General features: G+C 36.7%; 1 protein-coding gene across 6 annotated transcripts in view; it reads left to right on the top strand.

Moving 5' to 3' along the window:
- LRBA (LPS responsive beige-like anchor protein) overlaps nucleotides 1-19600 on the top strand; it is a 392984-nt gene that overhangs the window by 53447 nt on the left and 319937 nt on the right. For all 6 annotated transcript variants that reach the window (XM_085579290.1, XM_085579288.1, XM_085579289.1 and 3 more), the window contains 3 exons: nucleotides 15797-16028; nucleotides 16167-16267; nucleotides 18423-18518. In XM_085579290.1, coding sequence (XP_085435416.1) covers nucleotides 15797-16028; nucleotides 16167-16267; nucleotides 18423-18518 — 429 coding nt within the window. The remainder of the gene's footprint in view (nucleotides 1-15796; nucleotides 16029-16166; nucleotides 16268-18422; nucleotides 18519-19600) is intronic.

The following is a 19600-nucleotide window of genomic DNA, read 5'->3' as shown; positions in this document are numbered from 1 at the left end:
TAGATTCAGTGTTAGGAAGAAATTCTTAATTGTGATGGTCGTGAGGCAATGGAAGATGTTACTTGGAGATAGAGTGCAAGTCCCATCCCTGAAAGTGTTCAAAGGCAGGTTAGATGGGGTCCTGAGCAATGTGGTCTAGCAGATGGTGTCCCTGCCCATGGCAGGGGTCTTGGAGCTAAATAATCTTAAGAATCCCTTCCAGCCCAAACCATTCTGAGATTCTGTGATAATGTACCTGAATAAGTGGTAATTGACGATCAGGTCAAGTTTAAGAATGAAAAGGCCAGGTAACAGCAAATAGTTTTCTAACCCTAGTTCACACTGTGCAAGAAAACTTATATAAAGGAGATTTCAGCTCTAAGAATATTTATGGAAAAGCTGAATTAAACTAGGAAAAGAAATATATGCAGAAGAGGAAACCAGGGACAGGTACAAGCAGAATATAATTTTTGTACATATTTTGACAAGGCAGGATAATATATTACAGAAACAGTACTTGTTTTTCCTTTTTAGACTCTGGCATTGCTGTCTTGAAACCCCTGGGTGTCCCGGAGCCTTTCCCTCTTTCTGAGGAACCTGGGGAATTTGCTTTCAGATTTAGTCTTCTGACCATACTGTTTCACTGAGATGATAGTCTGTAATTCTAATTCTGTTTATTGTCCCTTAAAAATGATTCCTTTTTCCTTTGTGCCTTCAGATCTGTTGTTGTTTTCTCCTTCACTTCTTTGAAGGTTTTCCTACCCTGTTTTGGAATGTTTCATTTAACAAGAAATAATGCTGCAGTGCTTCAGGGAAGTTGCTGATTATGGAAGAAGTCAAGATAGACTATGTTGTGTTGGTATCAAAAAAATAGCTCAGCTGGAAGTAGGGCCAGTATACACAGTGGGCCTACATCTCATGTGATGAAAACTCAAATTTTGAACCTTTGACAATTCTAAAATGTGATGTCTATAAGAATTGTTTCATTCCAAAAAGTGTTTTTATTTCATGGCCCAGAAAAACTCATTTCTCATCAGATACTGGCATTTCTCATTGTGCAAATCTCATACTGAACAATTCAAAGAGAGTACATTTTCAGAGAACTAAATGTACATGCCTTTCCCCAGGAATCAGTATTTTCATTCTCATATGAAAGTGTAAAGAGAGCTAGAGGTCTTGTAATAATAATTCTAAAAAGACAGGAGTTGTGTTTCTGAGGAAATGAGTGTTTACAGCTTGGAATACCACAGCTTAGAAACAAGATTGTTTGTATAGGCATTTTCATACCAGTGGAAAAAAGAAAAATGTGAAACAATCAAAAAGCTTCCTGTATGTAATCTTGAATCCATAATCAATAAACAGGTTTTCTATATAAATCACTTTTTCCTGAGCTGATGGTGCAAGTCTTAAATTTGTTAAGAATCTAGTTTAAACCACAAAGTTTTGTCAGAATCAAAACACATATTTTGTACTTATTGCTTGTTTTACATTAAGAAAACTGCTGTACACTGAAATGATTGCTGAAGCACTTGTTTGAGTTTTGCTTTACACTAAGAGCTGCTTGTTCTTCTATGGTTCTATGATTTGAAACAAACAATGCATATAATACCTTGTAGTTGAGATGAAAGTAGGTGTTGGAGTAAGCCATTGCATCCTGTTCACTCATTTTGAAATAGTGTTATCCCGGTTGCAACAAATTATCATTTTTTTATTAATCAAGTATTTAAAATTAATTATTACCATAGTAAAATAACTAATTTTTGAAGGCAGTATCCTGAAATTTAATATTTTGTTATTCCTTAATACAGCAGCTGTCAGCTATTCCAAACTCTGCCTGTAACTCACCTGTCAGCATTAATGTTCTTGTCTTGACAAGCAAAGAAGGCATCAGACTTATGTTTGACTTCAATTCTGTTTAGTTTTTGGAGGGATCAGGTTAAGCAGGTGTAGAATAAGTGATTTGAAATCTTTCACTGGCAATTAAATAATGCTTTTCATGAGTTTAAAATGTTAAAAAAAAATAATTTTCTTACTGTTTAGAATACACAGAATCATTAAGGTTAGAAAAGACCCTTATGATCATTAAGTCCAACCATTAACCCTGTACTGCCAAATCCACCACTAAACCATGTACCCATGTGCCACATCTGTGCATCTTTTAAATTACTCCAGGGCTGGAGATTCAACCACTGCCCTGGGTGGCTTGTTCTGGTGCTTAACAACACTTTTCATGCAGTAATTTTTTCCTAATACCCAATGTAAACCTCCTCTGGCACAACTTGGGACCGTTGTATTTTGCCCCGTTGCTTGGGAGAGGAGACCAACTCCCACCTGCAACTAGCTTCTGAGAAATGTGTGAAGTAGGAGTGAGTATTCTTTTTGTCACAATCAAGTAGAGAATTTTTTCATATTAAAGTTTGAATGACTTTTTATAATGGGGAAAACAAACATGAACATAAAGTCAGGAGTTTGATAGTATACTGGTGATACCAGTTTTCATATACTACATCCTCTTTACATCATTCATATGAAGTAAGTTGACTCTCTTTTTAGGAAACCTACTTAAAGACCTTGTAGTTTTGCTTACACTTTGAACAGTGTGTAAGTGAATGAGGTTCACATTTATTTCTTTGAACTTCTTTTCTGCTATCTGTACCTCTCCCTGCTAGTACAGTACTCTTTTATCAGTTTTTTTTTAAAAAGGAAAAAAATTTCCTTGTGAATTTGACCACATGTGATGTGCATAATGATTTCTCAGTTACTCTGTGTGCTGTCCTGTTGCAATCTAACTGCATATGAGCTTGTGCTGTTCACTTGTGTGGAAGAACCAGCATAGGTAGCAGAGCTGGATACATGTACTTGAGTTTGTGTGCAGAATATCTCAAGTTTGATGTAGGTTTGTTTGTAACCATGTAAACCATCCCTATTTTATTTTGTTTAGAAAAAATGTGCGAGGATAATCTGACAAGATTACCACTGTCATAAAATATTTGTGGTTTTATGCCAGTTTATCTGATGGATGGATGAAGATGATGATGAGGGGTCCAGAGCATCTCTCTTATGAGATACTGCAGAAACTGGGCCTTTTTAGTCTGAAGAAGAGAAGGCTGAGAGGGGATCTCTTCAATGCATAGAAATATCACAAAAACAGGTGCCAAGACGATGGTGCCAGACTCTTTTTGGTTGTGTCCAGTGACAGCATGAGGAGCAGTGGACTCAGAAGTCCCAACTCAACATGAGGAAAAACTTCTTTACACTGAAGGTGGCAGAACCCTGGAACAGGCTGGCCACAGAGGTCATGGAATTTCCCTCTCTGGAGTCATTCAAATCCCTCCTGGACGTGTTCCTCTGTCACCTGCTCCAAGTGACTCTGCCTTGGCAGGGGGTTGGACTGGATGATCTCCAGATGTCCCTCTCAACCCTAACAATTATGTGGTCCCTAGTGACTTTAGCAGCTAGGAACTGGAACCTTCAGGAAGCTTCTTTTGCATTTATTCTGGCTTTAGGAAGAGTTTTCTGAATTCCAAATAGCAACAGAAATAGTACTGATGAAACAATTGGATTTTTAACATACATTCTCTGTGCAGAAATAGAATGAGTGGAAAAACTACAGCTACTGTGAGCTATATATGTGATTGAAAAATGAAGGGGGGGTAGAGAAATATAAATTAGAAGAATGTGAGGTGTAAGAATGTATTGTGTTTGCAGGCAGGTTTTGGTAAATGGGAGGACTACAGGGGCGGAGAAGGACCCCATTCCCTGTCCCTCTGTGCCTTTGGTGGGGAGCAGATAGAGCTGGGAAGGAGGGAGGGGTGGGGGAAAGGTGTTTTTAAGTTCTGATTTTGTTAGTAATAAATTCAGTTAATGTCTTTGAGTCTGCTTTGCCCATGCCAGTTTGGTAAGTGAACTCCCTTTGTCCTTATCTCAACTTTTGAACCCTTAGTTATATTTTCCCTTCCCTCTCCAGCTGTGGAGGGGAGTGATGGAGAGGCTTTCATGCATGTCTGGCATCCAGCCAGGGTCAACCCACTACAGAGAATAACTGGTGGCCTTAACTAGAAATGCGTACACTGTAAGGACACTGGAGCTTTGGAACAGAGCCATATGACTTAATCTTTGGCAAAAAAAAAGGCCAACACTAAAGCTCAGTGAATAAATGAAGTTGGTATAATGTTAACGGTAGTTTAATCTCACCAAGTCGTAGACACTTTAAAGGTGTCTTTCTACTCAGAAGAGTGTGGTGAGCTTTGCAGGAGAGCATGCATGTACCCACGAGTGCTACTGCTAGGGCAGGTGCTAGATAGCAATGCTCTTTGGGTTTTATTTTCCAAGTTACACTGGTACAAAGGGTAATGTGTAGGCTGAAAGGAAAGGGAAATCCTAAGATTAAAGGCTGCTGTTGTTGTTAGGGTTTTTTCCTGTCTTCATCTTAAAAGCGTATGTGTCCATGAATTTCATTACATACTCCCTTATACCATTGCAAATATCAGATAGTGGTGCTGATCTTTGGCTTCCACCCTAAGAGACCACATTTTATACTGTTAATTGACTTGCTGTCTTGAAACGTTTTTCTTGTTTCATGCTTTTTGTGGCAATTGCTTCTTCTGTTGTTGTATTGGGAGATCTCTTTGTCGTGTGAGTAAATACTTACGTGCATAGAAAACTGCAGGAAATGCTGTTTCTGAGACCTTGACTTGATCAATCTTGAGGAATGCATCTGTGATTCTTCATAGTGCCAAATTTGCTTGGCAAAACTTTATTGCTAGAGATTATATGCCAGTAGAAGGAAAGAGAACAAAATAGCTCCTCTGAGAGAAGCTTCAACAAATCTCCAGGTTTAGAGTTTAAGGCAAAATGATTTACATAAAGATGAAGTTATTTTTCTATTTATTTGTTCAGATGAAAAATATTGACGTCCTCTGTGATTGCCAAAGGTTCTTTTACCTGTAGAATCTGTTGTTACCTTTGCAGCCCCAGAATCCATGACTATAATAGATGTTTTATGTTTTCTTTGAAACTTGGTTTAGTAAATAAATACAATTGGTATAGGAGAGAGATTTTAAGAAACTTTATTATTGTGATGCTTTACTAGTTACAGAATTGGAGGGAAATTATGTTTATTAGTTAATGGTGGCTGTTAACACTAAAGAAAAAGGGGAATCATTTGGATATGGAATGAGAGAGAAGATTTTTCTGACAAGGTTATACTGTTGTTTGTCTTGATGGCATTAACCTCTCCTTTCACAATGATGCTTTCTCTGTGTTCAAATTGAGTAGCTTTTCATAGTGGCAGATACTCTTTCCTTCACTGTCTCACTGAGGCAAGATTTATTGTTCACTTAATCATACTTCTCATGAGGAAAAGAGTGTTCTAAGAAACACCGTGTCACAAACTTGTACATTATTTGAATGTAGCCTTTTTCAACTTATATGGATTATCACTTGTGGGTAATAATTTAGTTTTAATTTTTTTTTTTTGTGGTACAGGGTTAAAGCATCCTCCTAAATTCTTGAATCCCTGCAAGTGTAGTAATTTAAGAGAAAAAGCCTTTTTGCCTTAGAAGTGCAGATACATGTGGCACAGTTGATGAAAAAATGGTGAGAACTCCATTAATGCTGTGTCTTTATCAGAATTTTTGATAAATCTGCTGAATATGGTATTTAAAAATATATATATTTTAAGTTAAAAGTAGCGGAGGTCAACCTAAGCAAATGCTGGCTTTACTGGATAAATCTTTGTTTCAAAACGTAATTCCGCCCCATTTTATTTATGTTATTTTCTTCCGGTCTGAACTGCAGTCAATCACAGGGAATGGAAGGGTCTTGCCAGGTTTGCTGAACAATATGTGGCAGTTGCTGTTGGTAATTTGATTGCCAAATTAAAGAAAGAATGCAATTTGGATTTGTAGTGAGGCTGCTTTTGCCTTTTTAGATCCAATTTCAATTGCCGAGCTGGTCAACAGTTGAAATTACCTTGGCCACAACACTGTAAACAGGAGAGTATGTTTGTATGTGATGGTGTGGTAGTGATAATGTATGCAACACTTGTAGTCTTTGTCTTCCTTGTTTCCTTGTGGTTTTATGAGATTTTTTTTCTCTCATTTACTGCTGTGCCTGTTCCTTGGAGCCTGTTTCAGTCATTGCCTGTATGCTGATAAAAGGGACAAGAGGGAAATCGGGGTAGGGTAGAGCCTTAGAGTAATAGTAGTTTCTATACCATGAGGAAAAAGACTCCAGCCAACGAAAAAACAGTGTTGTGGCAAATCAGGGAGGAGGGAAAGCTTTAAGATATTTTTGCAAACATAGAAATGTAAGCCAGTTGTAACAAACACTAAGTGTCAGAGTCACAGCTCCATCCTTGCTTTCAGTGTTGCCTTATGGACATTAAAAGGAATAAAAATGAAAATTATCTAGTTGTGGAGGCTTTCCTGATGTATCTGTTCTCACAAAGGCACTTTTTTTTTGGCTAGTTGAAATCTTCTGTTTAGCAATATTTCCATACACTGGCTTTCAGTAACCCATTTTCTTTAGAACTCTTAAACAAAGTAATGGCAGAATCTGAAAGCAAAAAACCTGAAAAGTTTTTACTTGGTAAGAATAAACAAAAGGTATTACTTATTGGAAGCACCCTCTATTCTAGCCAGGGTTGGCTGCTTGTTGTTCCCCGTTGATCACAGCTACAGAAAATTTTAAAAATGGCAAGAGGGCAAGCTGAGTGTTACATGTCCTGTGGCATGTCATTTGGTCTTCCTTACATCCCAACTCGTAATTGTCCCTGCTGCAGCCATGGCAGCAAACTGCTGGTTCTGAGCAGGCAAGTGTGGTGGCTGTTTGTCAGCTGCTCTGGATCAAAGCAGTGCCATAAATGATGAAAACAGAGGTGCTGGTTCTTGCTTTCTGCTGGAATTTGTAACCTGTGCCAGTAGTTGTGCTGAAATTCCCAACGATTTGCCTGCTGAGCTGTGAAAGGTGATGGCACTGGAGGAGCTATGGAGGGTCTGTGCCTTCCAGTAGGAGAGGAAGTGTTTAAATTGTGGTTTCTAAATCTGATGAAAACTGCCAGAGCTTTATAGGTAAATTGATTAATGTCATCTTGTATTCTTTCTTGGCTTTTTGAGCTTCCATTTATTTCCCTTGTTAGTTTATTTGTTATTGGTATACAGTTCCATGTTTGGAAGGTCTACTGGTTTGTTACTTTCCTTCAATTTCCTTTGTTTCTTTTGCCTTTCGCCTTTACTTGTAGCTGTTATTCCCTAGTTTCTATAGGCTAGCACAACACTTTCAAACATGTTTTCTAGAATGAACTCATAACCTTGTTTTTACTTGTAGACTTCTATTGTTACACGCTTTTGAAATAATGTACTTCGTAACTATCACAAAGTGGGTATCAAATGTGAGTCAAAAGTTATAAAGTTCTGTGAAGAATTGTTTGTATGAGACTTGCAGGATGCAAACTTCAGATTCTGTAAAGAGTGGTGGCTTCCTTCCCTCAACCCGCTGTTAAATACTAGACAGGTGTTCTGATCTGGAGAAAAATATGGGGATACATTGTCTGTTCTCTGACATCTAGGGAAGTAGTCTTTTTTTACTGCCAAATGGAAATAAATATAATATTTCATAAAACCATAAGTAAAAGAAATGCTTAAATGAAGCATCCTAAAATGTTTTCTTGTTGAAATATAGTGACTGGCTTTGCACACCAGCTTGGTTGAAAGAAAAAATATATTTGGTAATATTTTACATTTAAGTAACAAAAATGCAGCAGGCTGTTAGTTTTTTTAGATGATAAACACTAAGCATGTTAGAAAATGTGATTTAATTGCAAGAAAGCTTGGGCAAGTTGCTTCAGGTACTAGTTTTTTGGGTTTTTTTAGATGTCTCTGATTATATTATCAGGGTTGAAGTTTTTTTCTGTCACTATCTGTTGCAGAGAAGACTTTTCTCTGGCAGTGGGAATCAGTCCTCTTTGATCTTTTTAACCTACCTGTCTAACTTCTGTGTGGATCCTTATTTTTAAGTATATGTGAACCGCAGCTATGTTTGCTCAGGCATGGTGTCAATGATGGACAGTTTTGGGTTTTTTTGTCTGATTTAACCTCTAGGCAGAAAAAAATTGCTTACAGTGTAAATATCCTGACTGATGAAAGTGGGTGCAAGCAGGGTATTATTCCCTGTAAGGCCATTCTGACTGTAGGGTTTGTTCCCCACTCTGGACTTGTTGATTAATGTGGTATTAGAAATATTATCTTTTGGGTGCCTTCCTTGAGGGGAGGGATTAAGGTAGGACATGATGCAGACCTATGCAGACCTTGGTCACTGAAGTATGGTTCTCTCAGTGTAGAGTGGATTGGGTTTGTTTGCTGATGGGTGATATTTCCAGAACTGACAAAAAGGTATCTTGCTTGATGAAAATTAAAAAAAATATAATTATTTCAAGTAAAAACATTAGATAACTTTTAGACATGTAGCTAGGAAGGGAAGTGCTGGAATAATGAAATAGATCCTTGGTACAGTGCTTTGCTATGTATGCTTCATGTATCTGAGTTTAAATTCAGAGTAATGTAACTCCAACTCCAGCAGACTTTCTACTGGGTGTCATAAAATGACAGATTTCTGATTTTTAAAATGTCAAAACCATAAATCATTAGTTTGCTAAGATTGCACTAGCAAGCTATTAAAGAACATGGCAGTATTTACTGTAGATAAATGCAAATTTAAAAAGGTTCTCTGTATCATGGTTTAAATGATTTGTTTGCTTTCAATGCACATATGAATCTGATGTGATGTAGAGATTTAGGATATTTCATTTCCTGTATGGAGCTACAAATTTGCATGTTACTAAACAACCTCTCAGAGTCACATCTTTCTTGTATGTCTTAAACAGGATCATAGGTTAAGGTACACCAAAAAAGGTTAATTAAAACAAAATGAGAATTTTATGTTGCTAATACAGGTACTAGAAAGAGAGGAATTTTAGCTGGATTTAGATATTTTCTATGGTAATATCTATTGAAATACATGATACAGGTCAAACAAGGGAAACTGCCATGGGTTGTAAATACATGTTTAGCCACTGTTTGAAGAGTGTTGAAATTTAGTCTTGAAATGGTTTGATTTGCAAAAATTCAATTTGATAGCTCCTTGTTCTCAGGGATTTGAAATAAAGCTCCATAGAGCAGCCTCCTCAGAGGTAAAGGGCCTTTATGCCCAATATTGTGTGTCAGATAAAATCTGGTGGCAAATCACTTTTATCCTCTCTCCTGTTTATCTTCCCCACCTGAACTTTTCCAGTGGCTCAAGGCTTGCTGTATTATAATTGGGTATTATCCACAGTTTGGTCAGTGCCATTTCAGATTCCTGGACCCCTGTGACTTGTGTTCTGTGTTCTTGGCAATCTTTTGTGTATCAGCTGTCCCACTTCTTGATGGAGCAGTAAAGACTGGGAGAAAGGAAAAATTCCTTATATTGGCCTTGTTTATGCCTTTTGTCCTTGGAATCTGTTGTTGAATTTCTGGAGGACAGAGGCACAGAGGTGATGTCAAAGAATCATAGAATGGCTTGTTTGGAAGGGGCCTTAAAGATCATCTAGCATGGAATGCTGTAGCTGTTTTGAGTTCAAGCATGGTGTTTTTAATTTGAACTGTTTGTATTAAGATCCCTTTTTGGATAGATACCAAACTGGTAAATGTAGAATTTTTTTCCTGTTTGTGTAGAATAGAATTTAACTTTGCTAATAATTTCACTTAAAACTGGTGTTGCTCCCTTTATAAGATACTGATTTTCAGTTTTTGGTATATACTTAAAATATATTTAATGGCTCTTTCTAAAGTAGATTAAACACAAAAGGTATAAAATTTGAAATTCATAGACCTGTTTCCCCAGCCCCCATGTTTAAAAGTGTTGTGTAGAGCTAATTCTTCCTTGCATTGCTTTGTTTTCACTGGGCCTTCAGCCCAAACTGAACTAATTGTGTTAGTGAACTAATCTGACTTGCAAATGCTTGCAAGTAGAGTGAAAATATTAGATTATTAGCTAGGGTAAATAATCATTGATTATATCATAATTGTATTTTAAAATTGTTTATCCTCCCTGCCTCCATTCTCTTGGGAAGGAAAACCCATACACCAGAAGGATGCTTCAGATGTATTGTACCTACATGATCAAGAATTTTGCTTTTTTGCATTTGTTATTTTCACTGAGAGGGTAATTTTCATGTATGTATAGCTAAGTGCATTTTTAAAGGAAAGTTTTAATGAGTTGGTTTATGTCTCAGATGAACTGGGTAGGAGATACTTGCCAGTAATTTCCTGGGTAAATTGTATGTTCTCTGTAGTTAGCTTTAGCAAAGTTGATGAAACTCTGGTTTTATAGAAGCCAGTGCTTAAATGTAAATTCTTCTGCTCCCTGGAAGTTTTATCCTGTCTTGCTTCTGGATATACAGCTTTTTTTCTTCATTGTGATGAAGCATGCTGATATAAGCTGCTGATAGAGGTGTGTGGAGGAGGAAGAGAATGATACAGTGCTGAGACACGGTCTTAAAAATGTGTAATTCTGGGCTAATGGTTTTAAATACAACATTAGGTGGCAGCAGTAGACTCTTAACACCTTGTGGGTGCCTGTTAAATTCACATTTAGACAGTTTTTCAATCAACAGACAGACTTGAAGAAATTATATTTTAATGCAAAACATTTATATTACATCCCTTTGAAGGCAAGCAATGAGAATGGTTTTTCTCTGAATGATCCAGCTTTGATCATAGTTAAGGACAACGTTGAACAGAATCTCACTGAAGCATCAAGTTGAAAGTGGGTGCATTGCTGTGGTGCAATGCCACTTTTGATATGCCTGGTTTAAAATGGACTTCTCATTCATTTGCCAGGTAAATGAAGTTCTAGGCTTTGTTATGAATTGGCAATAAGAAAGAAAGCAGCTAATTAAGGATATTTTTTTTTCTTCTTTCCTTACTATCCTTTTTTCCTTTAGAAGTTAGATTAGTACTATTAGTATTATTTTTTTTGTGGTATAACTGTAGGATAGTACTGGATGGTGGAGATTGGTGACTTCAACCTGAGGTATCAGCAGGAAAAGTTTGGGATTTTCTGCAAAAATTACCTGTTTGCTCTTTGATTTTTTTTTGTTGTTGTTGTTTTGTTTGTTTGTTTGTTTGGGGTTTTTTGGGTCACTTCAGGTTTTGTTTGAAGATGGGAGAAACCAAGTCCAAAACTGGAGCAAGATTCAAGAGGAAATGTTCTGCTTACAAAAGTGGTTGAAGCAGAATATTTCCTTCTGTGAAAGGGTCACTGGTCACTTACACGTTCATGGTCTCACTTACTTTTAAACTTTGAGCCAAGGTAGCAAATGACCTTAAATCATCTGTGTCTTACTGGAAGGTGTGACCTCACTTTTCTTGAGTGAGTTCTTTGTTTTTTCTATAGTTTTTCTAGTGCATTATGGTTGATACACTAGCAATATAATGAAGAAAAAAGTTGACATCCAGGCTTTTTCTGCCCCTTTCTTGCCCTCCCTCTTAACCTCTCTGGGCATAAACCCTGTTTCACTGATTTCACATTCATGCTAATGTCACTGTTTGATGTGTCACTTATTCAAACTATCAACAGGCTTTCCTGCCAAATCTTCTTAGGACTCAGATTTTAATGTTCTCACCTCCAGGTATTGTGTTAGTGTTGGAAAAAGAATACATGAAAATTAGTATGTCTGAGTTATTTTCTTTCCCAGTGTTTTTCTTCTTCTGTTCTGTAGAAGTCTTTCCAAATCACAACCATCTTCTTATCACATCATGAATGTGTATCATGGTGCTGACTTTTCCTGTTTATTGTGTGCCCTTGGAATCTGACCAACTTGGAATCATCCATGATCCTGTGAGAGTCTTACCCTAGAGAAATGTCAATTCTTATGCTTCCCATATCTTTGGCATTTATTTTTGATGATCAACAAATTTCAATAAACTAAATTCAGTGAGTTTCTGAATATGTGGAGTATATTTCTGAGTATGTGGAAGGGGACAATGGATTCAGGGAGGTGGTTTATTTCTTTGGTGGAAGATAGGAATAAACATAGGCAAAGAATAGTATAAATGCCCAGCTTTGCAGGTTCTTATTAAGCATAAACTTAAAAAAAATTCACAGAGATTGAACCAGCCTGTTTGACTGCATTTTTTTTTTTTTCTTCATGGGATAGGTGTTCATACTTCTTGTTTTGGACATACTAAAAGAAACAATTCTGATATTACAAAATCATCATCTTGAGGAAAAGGGAGGTCACAGTTTGGTTAATAGTCCTTCATCCTGGCTTTGAGGAACATCAAAGTACTTGATGTGTGGCTTATCTAACAACCAGAATGATGAAGAAACTCTATAGAAGTGGAGACTTTTTTGGGGGTTTGAGATAAAAATGTGAAGATCCTGCCCTATAGTTCTCCCAAGTATAGCCAGTTTTCCAGGAGAAATACTGATTTTGAACTTGGTTTCTTCTTTTTGTGTTACAGGTCATTGAAATAATTATTCTTGTATTGTCTTGCAAGCTTTCTAAATAATTTATATCTGTTGATGGGAGAAATAATTTAAATTAGATTAATAATCCAGATCATGTTCTTTCAGAAAAGTGGAGCTTGACTGTTTATTCTGAGCTATTTTCTGCAGTAGTTTGGTAGATGCTCACCCTAACAGTGAACCATTTCTTTCATATCTCACATCACTTCATTGCAAGGAAAGGTTAAGTGTGTCTTAATTGTCTTTTTGGTTTTATTTAGAATGTTGTAGTGCTATTTTATACTAAAAATTAGTGCTACTATGTTGACTTCTCATTAGTTTAATTCCCTAAGGGGAGAAAAATACACTTTCTGCATGTGTATTCAAAAATGCCTGTATTCTCCTTGTTCTCAATCAGCTAAGTGTAGAACTATTTTTCTGAAAAGCTTGAGCTATTGGATGGATATAACTGGCAAAATCCGAAATTTGTGAGGATGTTTTTGAATGCTGACCTTTAAAACCATTCCTGTAAGCTTGTACTTAATTCTACATGTTGAAGAAAGAAAATGTTATGCCACCCTGTGGGTTGCTATAAAGATTGTTTATGCAGCTCAGCATAGGACTTAAAATACATTGAATTGGTGAATTTTGAAAAATGTACTGTGTGACACAGGAGACCAAATCATGCTAAAGTGCAAGGAAAGACTATACATCAGTTCAAAGGCTACATTATTCAAAAAAATACAACCATAAAAAAGGTAATAAGATTACATTCTCACACTTCATGGCTAGTAAGGTGCATTAAGCTGCTCAGATATTCATAACTTACTGTGACATTTGGGTAGATTACATTTTGCTGTGCACAGCCATTACTGTAGCTCAGATAATAACTAGCCAATGCATGGACCTGGATTATGATCCCTGTCATTGGAAACAAATTTGTGTTTTGAAGGTTGATCAGTTTCAAATCACCATTAGAAAGGGTTAATATGACATAGTGTGGGGGGGTGTGTGTGCCTGTGTGTACCTAATGGGTGTGCATACATATTGTACATCAGCTGCACCCCGCCTTGGGTATTCTGCTTTCCCTGGCAATTTTTTTTGTCCTCGCTTCCCTCACAGGAAGTGTTAAAAATGGTAATTATTTTTTACCATAGCATATTATTCCTAGAATGTGCTCCCTGAAATGCTTATGTTTGCAGATGAGATTGGAAACCTAATTTGACAGCTTCCTGGATGGGTAGGTTCCGGTAATAGTGTATGTAGCCAAAAATGAAAGATTGGTGGTGTAGACTATAGGGTGAAGGTAAGGTCACCTCCAGTAGCTGTATGTGGTTTTCGTGTGATAATTGATGGTTGGCTGATAGTTAAAACCAAATGCATAAAGAGTTGGACTTCTTGTTAAGAATTAGCAGGTTGTTTTTGGCCAGAATTTAATCTTCAGCTGTCCTGTCTCTACACAGAATACAATATTTTCTTTGTTTCTTACCTTAATTTTAAGAGTATTCTTGAGGAATACTTCAGTTTTGTAGAGGATAAATTCAGTGTGAAATGAGGTATAACTCTGATTATGTATTTTACATTTTCAAATGCTCTGTTGAGAGGTATGTTTAAGGGTGTATATTTTTCTTTGTATTTGTTTTGAGAGAATGCTGTGTCAGTTCATTCTGCTTAGCATACCCTACAGAGCTTTCTTGAGTTAGGCCTCTGTTCCATCTTTTGGAAGGGGAAAACTAAGGCTTGGAGGATGGTAATGATTTGATGGATTTGTTTGAGTTGACAGCATGAGTTGATATAGAGAAGCTGGGAATATAACTCAAGTCACTCCATTCAGTTCTTGCTGTTTTCTGAGATATTATGGAAGCATCTGATAGTAAATTGCATAATTATTTTTCATGACCTAGAGAGGAGAAAATGGAAAAGCGTAAATTACTGTTTAGAAATCATTGCCATGAGACATTGTCTATTCTGTCAAAGAAGCAGTAACTTTTCTCTGCTTCCTGTGGTGTTTGGCACTACTGATTTATTCCCAGAAGTGCAAAGATTGCTTCTTCAAAGTGGCAAGGTTTAGACACTTGAGGAAAATGTATGGTAATTTCAGTGGTTAATGAAGAGCGTATATTCTGTTCTGTAAGTTGTTCTTTGGATCTTGACTAGCTGGGAGAAGCTGTTGGAGCTAATATGGAAGCAAGTTAGTGTATGGATTTTGGGGCAGTTTTGACATGATGTGACTTCAGCAGGTGGCAGGACTGAAGCTGTTAATGGCCAAAGCCTGTCAAAGGAACACCATCACATAGGACAGAAATAATAGCACAAACTTGTAGAAGTGAGAACGAGCTGAAATATTTCTGGCCATGAGTCCATTTTGATAATTTCTGTTAATGATATCTGAATTCTTGTTTGTATGCTGGTATATAATGGTTATTTTGGTAAGTGTGGCACATTTGTAATGTTAACACTGCTCTAAAGTCCAAGAGAACTTGAAAGAGTGGATAGAGGGACTTGATATGAAGGAGTTAACTTAGTATAATGCATTTTGCTTTCAGCTGGAATTTTTGTTTTATTAAGTATGCAAGTGAGAGTGGAGCAGGTTTATTTCCTTTCCACCTCCTCTGCACAGGCATATGTGGCTAGTTACTCAGTGTATGTTCAAACAAAACTTGCCTCTAGGAGACCTGAAATATTACAGGATTTAAGTGTCTTAGTCAAATCACACCCAAAGGCTTGGAACAGTGCTGGTGTTCCACATGCCTGCAAATACAGCAAGCCTTTGCTTCCTTTGAGTATCTGGGACTGCTAATGAACCTGTCAGCTGGTTCTCAACGAGGTTAGTCACTGGAATGTTTCATAAGTGTTCATAAGTGGCAATATTTCTGATGTGCATCAGCCCCTTTTGGCTAGAGTTGCCCTCTTAATGGAGATTTGTTAAACAAATGCGAAGGAAAGCTTTTAGGGTCACTCCAGGTAATTTCAGATATCTTGACTGCTTTGTTGGCTCACCTGTTTTAGAGCACTCACTTGGTGTCTTCACTTTTAAGCTGAACATGGACATCTTTATCTTAAACTACTCAAATGTTTTTCTGCAGCAATTTTCGGATAGTAGGTGCACCTACTATCTGATAGTAAGAGCACCTTTGTTACTCAACGGAACTTGAAACAGAAGAAAAATGAGATGGTACATTGATACTGACTTCATTATTATGTTTTTTTCCCCTTACATCTTTGATAGTTTTCTTCTCACAGAATGAATAACTTCAGGCATAGAGTAATACTTTGATACAGTTGCCTTAAGCTTTTTTTTTTTTTTTACATATTTTTTCCCTGCAAGCTTGTCGGAGGCCAGTTTGACTTGGAAATGAACTTCATCATCCAAGAAGGAGAGGGCATCACCTGCATGGTGGACTTATTGGATAAGTGTGACACCACCTGTCAGGCTGAGGTTTGGAGCATGTTCACAGCAATCCTGAAGAAAAGCATACGGAATCTCCAGGCCTGCACGGAAGTGGGACTCGTGGATCAAGTGCTCAGAAGAATCAATAGAGCTGACAACATGATTGCAGGTAGAGCCTCTCCCAGTGTGGGACTCAAACTGTGCTGCTTCTACGCAGAATCTCATGGACACAGTTATTTAATAGATGTTAAAAATTAGACTCTGCATTTTATTAAGCACTTACATTGCTGTTCTTTCTGCTTTTCAGATCTCTTAGTGGACATGCTTGGTGTGTTGGCTAGCTATAACCTGACAGTTCGAGAGCTGAAGTTATTCTTCAGCAAGCTGCAAGGAGAAAAAGGGAGATGGGTAAAAGAAAACACAAAACCAAAACAATTTTTATTGCGTTGCTTATGTTTTTCCTAATTTCCCAAGCTAAGACTGTTCCAAAAACTTCATGATTAACAAATTTTGAATGTACCAAAAAATACAGGAAGCTTTCTTGTATTATATAAAGAATGTTTTTACCTGAGAGCAATTAAAATACAGGAAGTAGAATAGTGATGAAGGTAAATTTCTTCTTGAACCTGTGGACTGTATTGGTCTTTTTGAACACCTGGGAATAATAAGGTGACTCTTAAGTGTTTTTATGCATGTGATTTCATTTTTTTGATTCCAGCTATATGAAATTGAAGGAAAAAGGTGTATTTTTTTAAATCAGAAGAGAGAAATAAATAAAAAATGCCTACAGAGGCAATTCTGTTTGTTCCCATGTTCATGTTACTGTACTTTATCTGAAGATTAAAAAAATTTATCCAGTTAGGGAAGTGAAAACTTTGGCGGAATTGAACTGAAGGAAGTAAGTCCCAATGAAAAATTTTTCTCTTGTTCCTGTGTGGAATAGGAAGGGACCCTTTTACAACTGAGAAACCACCTTCCATAAAGTAAAAATGTCCGTGTTGTAGAGGCCACCTGATAAAGTTTTCTGCTTTGTTTCACTGGACTTCGGAACTATTTTAATACTCATTTAGCTGCTTTGAATTTTAATTCAGCTCCTGTTATTTCTAAATACTCTGGCTAGGGTAGAGGCAGCAATGTCTCTGTTGACTTAAAATAATTTAAAAAATAGTATACCATATAAAAGCAAGTATGCACTCATAATACTGCGGACTTTAAAAGGCCCTTTGAAATAAATAACTCTGGAGATCTTAACCTTCTTAAAGATAAATGCTCTAAACTTTATAGATGGTTTAAACTTAATAATTGAGCATAGAGAGTATATTTAACTGTAGGTGAAATAAAGTTGTCTCTGTAACATTAACTTTTTCATTTCCTGTCTCCCTGCTATTTGCATTTAATTTCCTTTCCTTATTAAAGACCAAATACAGGGGAAAGCAAGAGAAAAATGCCACAGTTGGATTGCCAAGGAGTTGTACAACTTCATAAATCTTAAAATCAGCAGAACTGTAAAGATACCAAGTATTTTGTTGCAACACAATCAAATTCTATAGCACTGCAGACATCTAAGCAACTCTCAGCATTTCCTCCTCAGTTTTAACTCAGATTCTTGAAGCACTGCTGAACTGACTCAACTTTGGTACATTTGAAATACTTGTGTTGGATAATGCAATGCTCCAACATCATGCATAGTTTTCAGAGGGTAACAACAGTGTGAAAAAGGGCACTTGCAGGAAAATATCAGGATTATAAAATTGTAGTTTAAAAATAGACCTGCCAGAAAGATAGGACAACTTTGTGTGCTGTCTTTCACCACATCCTGTCACTGTGATCGGTATTTGCTATTCTTTTGTTGTGAGCTCATACACTAGATTTGGTGTTTATAGCTGCAGATTGTTAAAATAAAATCAGCAGGGCATGTGTGGTGAAGTGTTACATATTTACACTGAGCACTCAGTTTAGGTGCTCCAAATTGCCTGTGGGACTTGAATCTTTCTTCATGGACGTATGTGAAAGTATAAACCCAATCAGTTTAAGCTAATTATGACTGTCATCCTGCTGAAAATAATCTTCTGCTGATCTTCCCTCTCTTTTTTGCTTGCTATTCCTGTCCCCCTTGTGCTGGCACAGGTTTCACTCAGCCACTTCACAGAACAGCTGTAATTAAAAATTGGTTAGCATTTGTTTTCCCCGAGTTAGTTTTCATCTTGACCGGTTCGTTTTCTTTAGCTTATAGCAAAGTCATGCAGAGAGCTGGTGGGAATGAACAGACAGTGGCAGGAATCAACATTCAGGGTCAGTTTAATTTATGCTGGGTGAAAGTGGCTCTGGCCTTCAAGTCCTTTGTGAAGTTACCTAATTAACTTGAATTCAGTGCATCTACTGTATATTGTGTGAAGATATTCATGACTGTTGTTTTATTGAAAGTGCTGAGATTCTTAGCAGGGTGTTATTCAGTCATGTGCAAAGTTAAAAATGTGTTAGAATTTGCTTTTTGTGGGTATAGTCTTTTCTTTCTTAGAGGTTTGTTTTACTTATTTACAAATGTAATAATTCTCTTTGTCAGCCACCACATGCTGGGAAGTTACTGTCTGTGTTAAAACACATGCCTCAGAAGTATGGACCTGATGCCTTCTTCAACTTTCCAGGAAAAAGTGCTGCAGTATGTAGTTATTTTACATTTCTTGGTTTTTTGCCCACTGTTCTATTAAGGCCCTTGGTTATTTTCATTTGTGGTGTTCTTTGTCTCATCTGTCATTGTCATAGGGTTTTAACCAAGTTTTTTTCTCTGCCTGACACTTACACTAGTGCCTGAATAAATCATGTTTATAATAGGTGTACAATATCCCTATAGAAGGACAAATACTATTACATAAAGAATGGATACAAATGTGGCTCCTTTTTTGGATTTTGTTGGGGTTTTTTTAGACTGGTTCCGTTAAACTGTGTTTCAAGGAGAATATACCTGCTTTTCATTCTAGATGCTTGTGATAAATCTTTGAGAAAACATTGATCCGAGATATTTATAGGCTGAATAATACTGAAAAGGCTTAAATTTAGCAACAATTAGTCTTTTTGTAATTGTTCCTGTGACTAATTTCTACATTCTGTGGTGTTCACTTGAAAAAGAATTTGAAACTAAATAGGCAGTTGGAAAACCCTGTGCAGAATCTTCTGATGGAATTCAAGTATGTCAACATTTCTGCTTCTACAATTTTAGAATAAAAAATCATGTTCAAAATTTCATGCTTAATGCAGAATAAGATTTGAATAAGATTTATCAGATGACTCTTTCCAGTTTTCTTTACATAAACCCATTAGCTTTCTGCCTTGGTGGTTTGAGGATGAATTTCACCAACTTGATGACATAATAAAATATTTTTTTGAATGAAAACTTTGGAGACTGGAAAATGCTGACTACTAGAAAAGTGCTTCTGCAGTTTTATCACATGCAAGAGAACTTGACAATATACAGACATCTGTGTTCATTTTGGTATTGAGTAGTTTTCTATCTAACTTCTGGTTTAAATTCTCTTAATTATTTTGATTGCTTGAACTGTATTTTATGATATTGGGGTGCCTTAGTAACTTTTATGAAGGTATTTATATATATATTTAAATTAGGAAGTTTAAGAAATGAAGTATTTACTATAATTACTCTGTGATCCATTGTGAGTTAAGTCAAGTGATAATGCTACCAATTCCCAAGAACTGGTGCAAAGACATGGACACTGGTTAGTTAGC

This window comes from Lonchura striata, chromosome 4, assembly GCF_050655825.1.
Source record: "Lonchura striata isolate lonStrDom1 chromosome 4, ASM5065582v1, whole genome shotgun sequence".
NCBI lineage: Eukaryota > Metazoa > Chordata > Aves > Passeriformes > Estrildidae > Lonchura > Lonchura striata.
The sequence above is the reverse complement of the archived record's forward strand: the minus strand, read 5'-3'. Positions and strand labels throughout refer to the sequence as shown.